Source organism: Hyaena hyaena, unplaced genomic scaffold, assembly GCF_003009895.1.
Source record: "Hyaena hyaena isolate Hyena2069 unplaced genomic scaffold, ASM300989v1 scaffold_542, whole genome shotgun sequence".
Classification (NCBI taxonomy): Eukaryota; Metazoa; Chordata; class Mammalia; order Carnivora; family Hyaenidae; genus Hyaena; species Hyaena hyaena.
In genome coordinates this window covers 707847-724186 of record NW_024081175.1, presented here as the reverse complement: position 1 = coordinate 724186, position 16340 = coordinate 707847, and the positions used below count along the sequence as shown (strand labels likewise).

Genomic DNA, 16340 nt, shown 5'->3' with positions numbered 1-16340 from the left:
GTAAATAGGGGGAAATGTTCAGCATTTCATTTTTTTCCCTCATGAGGCAAGCACTGATGTGACATTTGTTTTTTTTTTTTTTTTTCCTCCAACACAGAGATCCTGGAGCAGGTTGCTGAAGTGCTCATATGCTTTCTAAGTGTTTTCTTATCATGTGCAATTAAGGTTGTATCAGCAGAACAGAGATGAACAAACCCAATCAAGGCTTTTCATCCTACTTGTATTTATAGCTACATAATTAGCATGATACACTTAAATGAGCTTGTTTACACAGTAAATCCTATAGGTTTTGCTGGTAAAGGTTTTAAAAACTCTTAACTACAGGGGTATCTGGGTGGCTCAGTCGGCTAAGCATCCAACTTCAAGTCATGATCTCATGGCTGGTGAGTTTGAGCCCCGCTTCGGGTTCTGTGCTGACAGCTCAGAGCCTGGAGCCTGCTTCCAATTCTTTTTTTTTTTTTTTTTNGAGAGAGAGACAGCATGAGCAGGGGAGGGTCAGAGAGAGAGGGAGTCACAGACTCTGAAACAGGCTCCAGGCTCTGAGCTGGCAGTCAGCACAGAGCCCGACGTGGGGCTCGAACCCACGAACCGTGAGATCATGACCTGAGTGAAAGTCGGATGCTTAAGTGACTAAGCCACCCGGGCGCCCCGCCTGCTTCCAATTCTAGGTCTCCCTCTCTCTCTGCCGCACCTTCCCCCCTCAAAAACAAGCATTAAAAAAATTTTAAAAAACTCCTAACTTCAATACTACCTGCAATCTCATCTTTTCATTCTGTACAATACAATAAATTGTATTAAGCTTAAGGAAACCCTTTTTTTGCAACATAAAACAAGACACATGAAAATGCATCTTAAAAATAATAAAAAACATTTCATATAGGAAAACCAAAAATTCTCAGAAGGTTAAAGTTCATGCTCTGTCCTACAAAATGGGGCTTTTTTGGTTCATTTCTGGCACATTGACTATCAACACAAATTATTTATTTTGGTTTTCAAAACAGACTTGAGGACAAGTTGAGCAGAAATTCATTTCTGTTGGAAAGACTCTGGTAATGTTGAGCAAACTGCGGAGGCTCTGCTCTCCTGCTCTGAGGAAGGCAACCAGGGAGCAGATTTTGAACTCAAGTGCCTGATTGAGTCTGAACTCTAGTTGTGAATCATTAAGTAAATCAGAGAGCAACACAGTAGATAGAAATAATGGGTTGGAGCCAGACAGCTCCAGACTGGAGTCTCAGCAATCCCACATAGCTTCGGTAAGGATATTATTTGCTGACTTATCCTCACTTTACTCATCTGTAAACTAAGAATAATAGCAGAAGGATAGAAGAAGAGAATCTTTCTCACTGGATTGCTTTGATCATAAATAAGTGAAAGCATTTTTTCCTATAGAAGCATTCACTACATACTGACAATAATAATGGTAATTATGCTATTAATAAAAATAGTTCTAGGGGCGCCTGGGTGGCTTAGTCGGTTAAGCGTTCGACTTTCTCTTAGGTCTTGATCTCGCGGTTCGTGGGTTCGAGCCCCTTTTTGGGCTCTGTTCTGACTGCCAGCTCTGAGCCTGGAGCCTGTTTCAGTCTGTGACTCCCTCTCTCTGACCCTCCCCTGCTCATGCTGTCTCTCTCTCTCCTAGAAATAAATAAAAAACATTTAAAAAAAATAGTTCTAGTAATGAAATAACAGGTAATCTCTTTGTTGGCTGAAGGCCATGACATTAAAAAGGTGGAGGCTGATTTGAGGGAGAAGAAGGGTATGAATAACTAGCCTCTTCCTTTTCATTCTTTCTGGCTGTCCTTTCCTTTTCCCAGAGTCCTGGACTCTTGTGATTTGTCACAAGAAATTCATCCAGAAATGCAAGATGAAAAGATCTACTTCCTCTGAGGCCTAACCAAATCTAGTCTTTGGTCTGGAGATCTTGTCCAGGAATCTTGCTCATCCCAGGGACTTTCCTCTTTAGAGCAGTGGATCCTACAAAATGGCCTCTTCCTTATCCTTCAAAGTTAACATCCTTGGTAAGAATTATCCACTGGATAAGTCTGTGGCTATAGAAACAAGGCCACATGGGAGCAAAGGTTGGGAATGAAAAAGTCACCAGCAGTGCCTCTACCTGCCCCAGCTTCCAGCCTGGAGAGCACATTCATGTGCGTTACCATGTACCTGGAACACAGGAAGTGCTCATCAATGTTAACCACTAACATAGACATTTAGCACTTTACATATATCACATTATTTAATCCTCTCAACAAGTGTGTGAGATAGGATTATTATTATTCCTATTTGACCAATGGGGAAACTAAGGTTGAGTTAATTGCTCAAGATCACAGGCGTAGTGCCAGTGTTCAAGCTAAGGCCGCTCACACACTTGCTTTTCTGATTGCTTTTCTCAATCCTGCAAGGTGGGGAGCAGGTATATTTTCCTTATTTTGCAGTTAAGTTAACTAAGGATTGTTCCCATTAAAGTAGGATTGTGCTTTTCACTTCATTCAGCCATATGTCACACACATGTAAGCAAATATTTAATTAGAAAGGCAAAATATGACTTCCATTGGGATGCTTAAATAGGAAAATATAGAATCATTTTGACTAGATCTCTGTAAACACAAGGAATTTTACTAAACTTATTTGATTACTGGGCTTCCATTTCAAAACAAAATGGTGACTGACTGGCATCATCAGCCAAATGATTCCAATACTATCCAACCCAGTAGGTCACCCACCAGCTCAGTTTCCTTCCAACATTTAGATTCACTGCAATTTTCATATTTAGTTACCAGTTGTGGGCCAAATTGCATTATAACTTTCCTAGAAGTACTTTTCATTGACTGCACCAGAACGCAAGTAGGGAAGAATAAGTGGATTGGAATGTAGCTAATACTGTGATATCACACTGCTCTCAGCTTTATAGAAATCGTCAGTTCGCTGGTACCTGCCAGAGTATTTCCATTTGACGTAACTCAAACTCTTTCAATTTCACTTCAGCTATTGTCGACTGCTAATTCTGGGAAATCTGTTCTTCCATACATTCATTTACTCAACAAATTCCTGTTGTGTGCCTAGTAGATGCCATGTGCTGTGCTAAATGTCTAGTGCAGAACTTTGCTCCTAGAAACAAATTATTTTTGCTTTTTTATTTGGAGAGATATGCTGAGAATTTTTTATATCTGCCCATGAGAATATTCCACAATGGTTATGAAATATGGAATCAAGTTTCTGTTTTAAAAGTCCTTAAGAGGCTTAATTAAAGAGAAGTTTCTTTGCCTACACAATGCTCCCAGGCACCACTCCGGGACACATTCCTTACTCACTGAGAGACCAGTATTACCAACAAATCACTGAGACGACTTATGGCAGCCTGAGCTATTTTTTCTGGAGTCCTTCCATCCAACTACTGACCATAGCTGGCTCTGATTAGCTTGTGAGATCACAGACTGAAGTGTAGGCAGAAGGCATTGTTCTCTGGGTAAATAGCTATTAGAGTACAGCCAATAGGTATAGACACAGGGTGTTGTTAATGAATCTCCTCCATCCCTGAAGCCAGAGAAGGGCTCTCGGCACACCATGTCAAAAGATAGCACGCTCCACATGCGTTCCTTTACCTGCTTCCTAGGACAAGGTGAATTTTGTTGTATTTTATAGCCAGTGGAATAGGGTATTGCATTGAATTTCATCACATGGCTGGAAAGCAAACTGGAGGAGACCTTTACACAATGGAGTAAGTGTCCATATCTGGCCTTTCAGAAAAACACAGCTTTGTTGAAAAAGAGGAGACTCAGTTGCTGCATTTAGGTGGGAGAATACCCTGGTTCTTCAGGAGATAGAAGATCACTTATGTTTTTCATTTGTCAAATAAAGTCTTAAAGCATTTTGAAAATGGTTTGAAATAAAATAAACTTTAAATAAACTTTCAAATAAACTTTGAAAAGAAAAAAACATCCCTTCCTGTTTTTTGAGGACAAAATAGAAGTGAAAGAAGAGGAATTAGGCTCAAAATTCCACAGCTACAGATTTCTTTAGCTCAGATATTTTGTTAATTTATCATTATAGTTTATTTTAATAGGACAAGATTATAGACAGAAAGACACTCAAAATAGAATTATAATCTCTACCTAGAGTTTATGTTTGATGAATGGGTCAATTTTTAAAAAAATATTTTTATTTATTTCTAGGAGAGAGAGAGAGAGAGAGACAGTGTGAGCAGGGGAGGGTCAGAGAGAGAGGGAGATACAGACTCTGAAACAGGCTCCAGGCTCTGAGCTGGCAGTCAGCACAGAGCCCGACACGGGGCTCGAACCCACAAACCACAAAATCATGACCTAAGCGAAAGTCGGAAGCTTAACCGACTAAGCCACCCAGGCGACCCAGAATGGGTCAATTTTTAAATAATCTGTGAGGGGATAACAATTTGCCTTAAACAAACTTTCCCAGATGCTAAGTCACAAATCTACATCAATACCAAGTTGCTGCCCAATAAACATCCCTGGAGGAACAAAGGGCTTTCCAGGTGATGAGATGCTGACGCTGTGCCTTGACCCCTCATTGTTGGCAGAGCAGGAGGGACCGTGACTGTGCTGTGGCCACAACGGTGGCCACTCAAAGACTGGCAACATGGAAGGAGCCTTTGTTTTTTGAGGTTTCCAGAAACGCTTTTGACTTTCCCTTAGGTTTCATAATTACCCTCATTTCTTTATCCCAATAAAAGCAGGGTGGTTGACTAGAAAGAGAACTCTATGTTAATGTTCAGTTCCTTAGAGCTACTAATTTCACTAGGCTTTAATTTCCCCCATCTATAAAATGGAGATAAAGGCACGAACCTTATAGGGGTAATGAGAGAATTTGAAACACCAAGAATGTGTGTATGTGTGGGCATTGGAAAAAGTGGCATAATGCATAGCAGTTACCAAAGCACTGGGACTAGAGGAGAGTGTTGGCGGAAATTATCATCAACTATTTTTTCTTAAAAAATTTTTTAAAATGTTTTATTTATTTCTGAGAGAGAGAGAGAGAGACAGCATGAGCAGGGGAGGGTCAGAGAGAAAGGGAGACACAAAATCTCCTGAAGCAGGCTTTATGCTCTGAGCTGTCAGCACAGAGCCTGACCCAGGGCTCGAACCCACAAACTGTGAGATCACGATCTGAGCTAAAGTCGGATGCTTAACCGACTGAGCCACCCAGGTACCCCTATTTTTTCTTTTTGAAATATTTTTGAGAGAGAGAGGGAGAACGTGTGCATATGCATGGGCGGAGTGGGGAGTAGGGGCAGAGAGAGAGGGAGACAGATGCAAAGGGTTGAACCCACAAACTGTGAGATCATGACCTGAGCCAAAATCAAGAGTCAGATGCTTAGCCAACTGAGCCACCCAGACACCCCTATTTTTTCTTTTTGTAGCTTTGTATTACTTGATTTGTAGGAAAAAACCAGCGTAATACTTTTACAATTTACAAAATCATATAAATTCAAAAAATCAAATAAAGGAAAAAACATGTAAGGTGTCTTACACAGTATCTGGCATATAGTAGATGTTCTGTAAATGGTAGCTATTATCATTACTTCAAGGTCTCAATTCTGAAAGCAAAAATCTAGAGTTCCTGGCACAGCTGAATGGAAGACTGAGATCGATTTTCTGTAAATGATAATAGAGAGACAACTTGGCTGCTGCCTTAGGTATTGTTGAAAGATAACTATAGGAATGGATTCATATATATAATTCACTTTTCTGCCCACAAGAATCACAGACTGGAAAGAAATAATTTATGTACTGAACAGTTTCCAGGCAGTGTTTCACATAGTAATGCAGGAAAAATTTGAACTTAACTCAGTACATCATCGTGAATGTTGACATGCCCTTGAAGCTGGCTTCTCACACTATCTGTAAACAGAGCCACACGCTCATTCTCTAACTCAACTTCCCTCTTTCTTGAAACAGATAGTCTCAAAACACAGTCATTCTATTTACTTTATATTAATTCTACATAAAGTAACTAAGTTTAAACATCTGTTAATTGCCTAGGAGAAAATAATCACTAAGCTTTGTGATATCATATATGATCTAATTGGTCTCTAGTAGATTAAGCTCCCAGGAGAAATGTGGTATTATCCAAAACCAGAATCAAACCCTGAACTGATTTTTAAAAAATTCCTATCTTTAAAGATTCTGCCATCAATGACACATTTGCTATCCATTCCTTGAGCCTTAAAGTTATAATGATATCACAAAGGTAGAAGACTAATTATTCCTTTCTTGGGTTGAACATCTTTAAGACTAAATAGAGGGGAAACAGGCTTCTGCAATTCACTTAAGCCTTAGTTTCATATTTGGGGGTGAGAATGATTATATTCATATGTAATGTAGATAAAAATGAGGAGGAAAACCTGTGCCCCATCCATACATCAGAGGCAAATCCTATAGACCTCAAGGGAAGGAAAACATAACCCGTTAGCCAAATAATAACTTTGAAGTAGATTTCAAAGTGGAGAGAAAAACTGGGAAACAATTCATACAAGATTTTGCTCCTGGGGAGAAATTCACATTTTCCAGGCTTGCAGAGAGCATGCCAACCAAACTCCACTTGGCTTAGCACAATTGATAGGGGACTTCTAGTTCTTATAAATATATAGATTAAAAAATGATGCACCCAGTTAGAGAGGAGAAAGGTCCTATAAGGACAACAAATTATAAAGTCACACTTTTGGCAGGACTGGATATGCAAACCATCTCCGACAGAGCAATCCTCAGGCAAGCCTTGTCCTAAGCCAAAGAGACTACAAACCAGAACAACACTTTGCTTGGGTTTAGTTTGAAGGACGGGGGGAAATTTGGGTCTATCCCGATTTTATTTGAACATGTTTTTACACCCACTGAACCAAACCAGAGCATGACAAAGCTGTGATTACTTTGCTCCCCACAGAAGGTCAAGCATATTTAAATTAGAGACCGGTTTTCTTTATTCACTGTGAATTTTAAGATGCTGGCCAAGATTCTGGTATTGGAATTGGAGGAAGTGTGGCAGGGATTAGAGTCTGACTGATATGGTGGTAATTTAAAAAGTGGAGGTAAGACAAGCACACCTATTGAAATACTTTGCACAGAAGCTGGAAAGATAGGAGGGAAGTATCAGGAACCAAATGAACCACAGCTTCTTTGTATTTTTAGAATAGTTTATGGCTAAACTGAGTGCGAAGGCACATTTTATGGGTAACATACTTTTGACTGGCTGGAGGATCAAGCCTAGACCACAGAAGGGAGAACCCAGGCAGCTGGAGCCAGCAAGTCACCTGCCATTCCTGGCAATTCTCATGGGAACTGCATTTGGGGCTCCAAGAAACTTACAGACACAGCCTCTGCTCTCAGCCAGTACTGCCTCTGGACCCCAGCCAGAGGGGACCCCATTCGGGCCGTTTACCAGCTCTGCCCTTCCCCCAGGACCAACAGGGATATCTGCCTACTTCCCACAACCTCCTTCTAGACCTTGCTCTGTGTACCCTGAGACCACGGCAGTCCCTGTGCTCCGTATTTACCACCCTATCATTGCCTACAAGACATGAAGTGTAATATTAAGATTAATGTTGACTACCATTGCCCTAGGCTGTCTTCCACTGCGGGAACCTCTCTCACCTGCCGCAACTTCTTGGGAAACTTTCATCTTTGAGGGACCATGTTGACTCACCTTCTCTGGCTGATGAAATAGGAAAAGCCACAAATACTGCAAATATTGTGTAGGAATCCAGAGTGATTCGTATCTAAGACGCGAGGGTAGCATGGGGGAACAGAAGGCAGGTTGCCTGAGAGACTGACACTACTGGGGGGGCAGGCGGAACACGTGTTAATCTAGCCGCAAAACAAGCCTCTGGGGAGACTGCTCTGCTCTTCTTAAAGGTGCCGGTAAGCCATTTGGCCGTTCTGCCTGCAGCCCCTCCATTTAGCGTTCTACCACACTGCTAGCTATAATTACCTGAGAAGGCCAGAAATGAGCTTAGTTCACAACCTCCACGTGAAGTGATCAGGAACGCCTGATCGAGAATTTTGTACAACTTTCCCAGAGGAAGACTATCTTGATCGTGGTGGGATTCTTTCCAAAGTGCCTTCAAATGTTTTTAGTGTCAATCTCTAACTTCTGCTGCTATATGCTAGGTATTTACAGCAAGCTGGTAGCCAGCTCCTACTGTTGATGATAGAAGACCTGCATCTGAGTTTGAAGACTTTGTCAAAAGGCACTATAACTAGGCTGCCAGCCCTTAAGCCTTGATGAAGAATTCATATTGGCAGCTGAGAGCGGCCTAATGTGGGCTGAGGGAGAAAACAAAGGATCGCTCAGCTCAATAAACTGTTTACATGCCCATGACAGCAGTCACCTGTGATGCTCAGTATTAATTGGGGTACTAGCTTAAGATAAATGTCTTTATGTAAACTTAAACATTTATAAGATCAACTTGCATCCTGAAATGTTACTTGTTGGCTGCCTACCGTGCACCAGGCTCTGTGTTAAGATCTGTGTATATATTATCCCATTTAAATTCTCATAAAAACATGTAACAACACTAACACTTATTTAATCATCACTGTACTGTATCGGCTGCTTTGCATACACATCTCAAACCTGATTATACCATCTAATGTGGTTGTTACTGTTATTTTCCCTAAGGAAACAGGAAGCTGGGCTACAGTCAGAGTGGGAAATAAGAACCTGTCACATAGTAACAGAGATGGCCCTCCAGAGCTTGTGCTTCTAGCCACTTCACAGAGATGCCTCACTGTAAGATGGATGGACTGATTGTCAACACTTTACCATTCAAGGAAAGGCATGTCACTTTTCTCAAGGACACAATGTTAGGAAATGGTATGAAGCATGATGGGTGCATCTCTCAAACTCTGGGCCTGTTTGCCAGCTCATCAATTGCTGTCCTGTTTTAGACAGCTCTGTGTATATATGTCCTTCAATAGTCTGCATGTAAGGTTTAAAATTTTTTAAGAAATTAGAGAGCAGGGGAAAACAAGGATTTCTGCTATTGCAAATGAGGTAATTGAAACTGAATTATGCATTATTGAGACTTAAGATGGGCCAGCAAATCATTCCTACCTAAGTCAGCTGAGAACCTTCTCCCTAAAGGGACGTTTGGTTCTGGCAGAACCACAGAATGCTTCTTTTGGATTACATACAATTCCTCATACTGTTCTGTATTGTCTAAATTTTCTACAATGAAAGTGTTACTTTTTAAACTAAATGTTCGCAGGTAATGCTGAATACATTCTCATGTTAAACATTCAGCTACACAAAACCCTTCCCTTCCACTCCCCTATTCTAGACCTCTTTTCTAGAGGTAATCATAATTTGTAAGTTGTATGAATTTGTTTGCATGACAGACCTGCACCGTCCTATAAAGAAATCACTACCCATATGTGGCTATTGAACATTTGAAATGTCTTAGTTCAAATTGAAATGTACTTGCAAGCATAAAGTACACATGAGATTTAAAGACCAAATATGAAAAAGAGCATAAAATATCTCATATAATTTTTATACTGATCACATGTTGCAATGACAATATTTTGGATGTACTGGGTTAAATCAAAATAAATATAGTATTAAATTTCATGTGTCTTTTGGGCTTTTATTAAAAATTTTTTTATGTTTATTTTTGAGACAGAAACACAGCATATGTAGGGGAGGGCCACAGAGAGAGGGAGACACAGAATCTGAAGCAGCTCCAGGCTCTGGGCTGTTAGCACAGAGCCCCAAGTGGGGCTTGAACCCACAAACTGTGAGATCATTACCTGAGCCAAAGTTGGACCCTTAACTGACTGAGCCACCCAAGCGCCCCTTTTGGGCTTTTAAAATATAGGTACTAGTGGCTTACATTATATTTCTATTGGCCAGAACTGCTCTGTAGTCTAGATCACTTTTAGTAGGTTTACATACTTACATATAGAAATACATAGTTTTTGTGTGCATTACTTTTATACTTGGGCTAAAACTTTTTTTTTAAAAGAGCATAATCTTTAAATGCATTGAGCATTAATTCCTTTTTCCCTCCCACTCTCTTCCCCACCCAACCTACCACCTCCAACATACACACTTCTTGACAATGCACAAAGCCACAAAGTGAAGAAAGTAATAATAATTCCTAACCATACGAATGCTGAAGTGGGCACACCTGATGACTGGATTAAGTCAACTCAGACACAGATTAAGAAAAGGGTATCTCCTTTCAGGATAAAAGAAAGTGCTAGTCAATGGAGGAAGGCTTTGGAGCTAGTGGGTCCCAGACAAAGACATAGGAAATAACTACATTTGCCAAAAATGACAAGCAGTTATTTTTAAATAACTAGATCCAAATTTATAATTCTTATCTTGTCATCTCTTCCTCTCAGATTTTTTTCCCCAGAAAGTGTAGTCCCATTACTTTATGCTGAGTGACTCGGTACTACTACTTTTCCATTTGATCAATATTGTCTACAAAGTGTCACCTCAGTTCAGCTACTGAATCCTGATAGTTGCTGGAAATAAATGCTGACATGGGTCACCACCTTGGACTAGTTGAAGGTTACAGTGTACCTAACATTTTTGTTTGGTCTAAGCAAAGATCGAAAAGTGAATCCAGTTTGGAGGATTCTGCAAAGGAAATGACCCCAAACAGGTTCCTGTCTCCCCCACTTAAAAAATGCCTGCCTGCGTAGACATAAACCACTGACACAAACCGCACTCTTGTAAGTGAACTGGGAACACGTACACACGCAGCATTCTTGTGTTAGGCTGGAAGGGTGTTTACCGTGTTTTAGCAAGGCCTTAGCACATGTAACACATTAGCAATTATTACTTGGCCTCAGAGTAGAACCTCCTTTAGGGCAGAGGAGAGAAAAAGAACATTAGGCATGAGCAGAGGTGCTGTGATAACTCAACATTTTCATTCCCATGAGTGCTCCTTGGTGCTCTGTCCCATTTCCGTTCCTCTGGTTACATGCTGCCTTGATAAAGGACCTCGGTAGAATACCTGCTTTCCTTTATCCCCTCTTGCTGCCCTGATGAGCTTCCCAATGACTAAAATGAGGCCATCCAGGGGGAGGAGCTCCAAAATTTTCTTCTAATCGGTAATTCTCCTCATCTAACAGATCAAAATTTCCTTGAACAGATTTCATGGGGGCTGCTCCATTTCGATAGGACACTGGAAAAGCGTTTCTTCTCTTCTCTTCCTATTTCTCACCACCTTTTCCCTTCATTCAAGGAAACAGAAAACAAAGCAGAAACAAAGACCAGGGCAATACAAGAATTTTCAGTCTTTTCCAAAGTGCTCTGTATATCACTGTAATTAAGGCAACTTTTTGAAACTTTAATTAGGATTGATTTCATCTGAGTGGAGAGCATCTGCTGAAGGAGCCCAACCCTGTCCCCCTTGGGTTGGCAGCTACAGGTGAGCAGGGCCCCCTTCTCCTTTCCCACACCCCTGCTTAAGAAGCTGCCAGGGAGCTCTCAGGCCATGTCAGCAGGCAGGAAGCAGGGTGGGAGGGAGGGGGGTCTCCACCCATTAGCAGCTGCTTAAGTAGTAGGCAAGGGAACTATTCTACAGAGAACTTCAGGTCAGCAGATACACCGAGGCAATTTATACCACATGCTACCCAGTTGTGGAACTAAATTAAAATGCTAAGGAAAGACCTGGAATGCCAATCTCCTTCTTTTCTCCCTACCCTGTGCTTGGCACCCAAAAGAATAAAAGAAGAACAGTTGGACTGGGGGGTTTTAAGGGAATTATTAGGCAACTGGGAGGAAGTGAAGGCAGCACACACCAAGGGAAGCTGTCTTCATGGAACATCATGTACCAGTGATTAAATGTCAGGACTCATCATTGTCCAAGGGGTGATGTCTATACAGGCTTAGTAACTTGCTCATTCGGATTAAACGAAAAGACAAGCTTGACAGATTATCAGAATCTTTGGGGGAGGGCGGTGGGTGGAGTAGAGAAAGGGGTGAGGTAATTTTAAAAAATGACTTCATAATTTTTTTAAAGGCACAATATTCTCACTTCAGTGGTGTTTGCTTCAATCCTTTCCAGTATAATGTGAAATAGAAGTTTTGCCAAAAGTAGGGAAAACATTTCCAAATAAGTCACTATAGATTACATTACAAATCTAAAATAAAAACAGGTAAACATGTGTTTGCCTGTCAGACTTTAGTATATTTTTGTTAACACTTTCCTTGTGGAAGAAATTTGACTTTTTCTTATGCTATTTCCTTAACAATAATTTGCTACAGCTTTAACAAGTGAATAAGAGCTGGGCCTATATATACATATGTAGGTATATGTATATATACACACACACAATATATATATGTATATATATATATAAAATATTTTATATTCCCTCACCAATAGGAAAACATTAAATTATTACCTCTGTAAATTTGTTCCGATTCGCTTGCAAGCCAACTTTTACTACCTCAAAAGGGTTAACCACGATAGCTTCTGTTAGTCCAGATCCTAATCCAGCAATGGCAAATGTCTAGAAAAAATTAAATCAATCAATATTTTAAAACAAGTTATGTGTACTGGGCTAAACATCCTATTTGTTACACTCTGCAGCTGAATGTTATGTTGAGAATGGAGAAACTTACATAAATGCATCATATGCCATTACTAAACAGCTTTAGTTCTTGATTAGATGCTGACAATTCATGAAGAAGAAATTACAGAAGCCACAAACCACATCCTAACAATTCAAAATAAAATGTCAAAACCCCATCAACAATGACTTTTTCCTTTAATGAAAAGAAAGGTTGTTTTAGTGATTTAAGGTGGATACTAAAACATCTGCACATGTAAAAATTAAAAGAGAGTTTGGCCTGTAAGAAGAGAGCTTCATTTTTAAAACAGCTAACTTAAATCGTTATTGAGCATCTAAAAAAATTCAAGGAGCAGAAGCAAAAATAAAATGTTTATAAAAAACTAAGTTTCAGGTGACCAAACAGTGCAGCTGAAAACATTTAAATAGCCCTGTTGTTGGAGTCACTATTCTAGATAATTAACAAACAAAAAATTATTTTTATTCATCCTTTCCCTGTTTAAAAAAAAATCTGACAACTGCCCTATTCTTCTAGCCATAGAAGCTGAAGAGGAAAAGAGATCAGAAATGGCTAGGTTGTTCTAAGGCTCATCTAAAATCTAGAACATCTATCAAAGGATGATGTCAGGTTCTTACTTGCTCTTAATTAAGAATTTCTGCAAAAAAAAAAAAAAGAACTTTCTAGAATTTTCCTCCAAGTCAAATGCTTAAGGGTTTTTCAGAAAATCTGTATCAAAAATAACCAGAACAGGGGCACCTGGGTGGCTCAGGGGTTAAGCGTCCTACTTCGGCTCAGGTCATGATCTCAAGGCCGGTGAGCTCGAGTCCCGCATCAAGTTCTGTGCTGACAGCTTGGAGCCTGAAGCTTGTTTCAGATTCTGTGTCTCCCTCTCTGTCGGTCCCTCCCCTACTTGTACTGTCTCTCTCAAAAATAAAATATTTAAAAAAAAAAACAGAACAATAAATACACACACACCCCAGAAAAACAAAATGAAATAAAGCCTCAAATCTCCAAAACAGATGCTGAAAAAACCTTTAGTGCTGAAGCTCTAATTCCAAGGAGAAGAGGTAATAGTATATACAACCAAAAGAAGAAAAAAAAAAAAAAGCCAATGAAGAGCAAAGAACAGATAACTCTTACCAGGAGTCTCTAATTTCTTCAAATGGGAGACCAAAAGAGAAAAGAGACAGAAATATTACATAACCTTGGAAGAAAAGGCAAGACAGAACAAGGGAGGATCTAGAGCCAGGAGGTCTGGGTTTAGGTCCTGGTCCTGCCACTGATTGGCTGTATGACCAGAGCTGTAGTGTGCAGAAAAAGGTGTGTGTGTGTGTGTGTGTGTCTGAAATCCAGCCTGCACCCCACTTGCCAAGCTGGAGCTCTGGAGAGGCATCTCACAGGAGAAAGGGTACCTTTTCACAACTCACACAAAGACACCGTATGTGCTAGCTGCAGCCCTGTCTCTACATCACTGAACCTTTCGTAAGCCACGGTTTTCTCATCTGCAAAATGGGGACAGTGATATCTAATCTCATTACCTCATAAGGGAATTATGAGGATCAAAACAATGTGTGAAGCCCTTTGTAAAGTGCTATACAAAAGTCATTGTCCTGTTGCACATAAAAATGCAGAGGAAGAATGGGATAGTACACAGATTCAAGGAGAGAGGGAATAAATAATGACGTTTTCCTTTCATGGCCCTTCATAATGATTTTAAACATATTTGTATAGGGTAATAGACCAGATATTTTATTCATTTATCTCAGACTTTCATCATAGAAGCCAAAACATGTGTGTGTGTCACACACACACACACACACAAATACTAGTCCCAAACTCTTCTGACTAGGAAAGCTAAAATCCAGATGTTCAGGTTTTTATTACTTACTATATGCAACCTTCCAAGTAACTCACTTTTTTGTTCTTCTATAAAACTCAGTTACATTTGCTTTCAGGACTAGTGTTCAGCGGTCCCTTGTCAAAAGAATTGATCTGCTATCAGCAGATCATGTTACTTAGATTATTCCAGAGACAAGAGGTAATACTTGGGTTCCCAGTCCCCTAATCTTTTCATGTGAGAGAACCAGGGGACATTTAAGGGCTGTTTAAGTGTCTAGCTGTATCAAAAAGAAGCTGGAATAAATGAGTTCAAGGAAAGAGAAAAACTGCCTACAGTTTGCATGCATTCAGTTATAGTAGCTCGAGTGGCCAAATGCTTTTTTGTTTTAATTCTCAAGAGTCAAGAGAACTGCCATCCCTTGCATGGTACCAATGCTCGACACAGGAACAGCCAGCTGGCCCTCTGGACACCATATTTTATTGTCTTTTGCTAGGAAGTTTTTAATCCTCTCTTTACCAAGATGTTTTCAAAGTTCAGAGTGACATTAAGAGAAGACACTAAGGCATTAAAAAAATCTTAGCTAATATTAGGATTCATTCTGCCACTTCTTCCATTTGAGGCTACCTCACAGCCACCTTGTCTAGGCAGGAGGCTGGACATGAAGTTTCCTCACAGGATCCTTCCTAGAAAAGGTCATGTATGGTTTTAAAAATAAAGATACTTCTTCTTGGACAGTCTATTTGGCAGGGTAAATATTCTGAAGTGAACCTTTACAAGTTAAGTAACTGAAAAGCTGAAGCTCAGAACACTGCCTCGCTGGTTGAATTTTGAGGTACATTTCAGCAAGTGAACTGGGGGAATTTTCCAGGGCTGGAAGGTACACTGTCAATTGGAGGGCCAATGCATATTTTGTTTTGCTTTGTTTTCCAGAATTGGAGGGAGAAAAATGGTGCATTTTCTCTCTCTTGGGCTCTCGTTGCACACATGCTTGTAAAACCCATTTGGTAAATATAATCTGTCTTGTGAAAAGCAGCAAAGTCACCAAGAAGGAGAGGAGTGGCATTGAGAAATGTTCAAATCACCAAATGATTTTCTTGTAATAGCTGAGATGTGTCACTGTTTTCTCTAAGTTTTTTATTTTTTTATTATTTTTTTTATTTTGAGAGAGAGAGAGAAGACATGCATGGGCGGGGGTGGGGGAGAGGTTGGGCAGAGAGAGAATCTCAAGCAGGCTCCACGCTGTCAGCACAGAGCCTAACTTGGGGATTGATCCCACGAACCATGAGATCATGTCCTGAGATGAAACCAAGAGTTGGACGCTTAACCAACTGAGCCACCCACGTGCCCCAACTGAGATGTGTCATTGTAACATCACTATTCTCAACTACAAAAGGCCCTTCTGCATCTGACGACAGGGTGACTTGAAGTCCTATATTTACTACAGCTTAAGCAAAAGCTGGAAAAGTGACCTGTTAGGAAATGTTTCAGGAATACTGACTTTTGCATAAATAGATATGTTCAGTATATATGTAAACATAGGCATGTTTTGGCTTTAACAGAATCTTTGACAAATGTACTCTTTATTTTATATTCTTGACCATATCTCATATGAGTCCTTCCACACATATCATTGTTATCATAAATTCATCACTGGGAGCTATAAAATAGCCAAATTGTGAGTTATTAGGAAGATGGCTTTCAACAAGTAGCTGAACATTGAATAACTCAAATACATATTTTAGTAGCTGGGCTTGGGGAATCAAAAGAGTTTTTGTTTCCAGATTTTGCTTTATGAAATAACTCACACACTTAAGTATAATAAATACTCTCACTTACCAATGCTGGTGACAGTGACACATATCCTAGCAATTTCTTGTACTGCTCGAAGGTGAAAAACTGTGAAATAAAACCAAACCCAGAGATTTATAACAATTTCCTGCAACAA

The 16340-nt window shown here is 40.0% G+C and overlaps 1 protein-coding gene across 1 annotated transcript in view; it reads right to left on the bottom strand.

The window, feature by feature from the left end:
• Positions 1–16340, bottom strand: part of SLC25A21 (solute carrier family 25 member 21) — a 487120-nt gene that overhangs the window by 34707 nt on the left and 436073 nt on the right. Inside the window, exons 5-6 of the mRNA XM_039255723.1 lie at positions 16232–16291; positions 12387–12494 (exon numbers count right to left, since the gene is read on the bottom strand). Of these exons, the coding sequence (XP_039111654.1) occupies positions 12387–12494; positions 16232–16291 (168 nt within the window). The remainder of the gene's footprint in view (positions 1–12386; positions 12495–16231; positions 16292–16340) is intronic.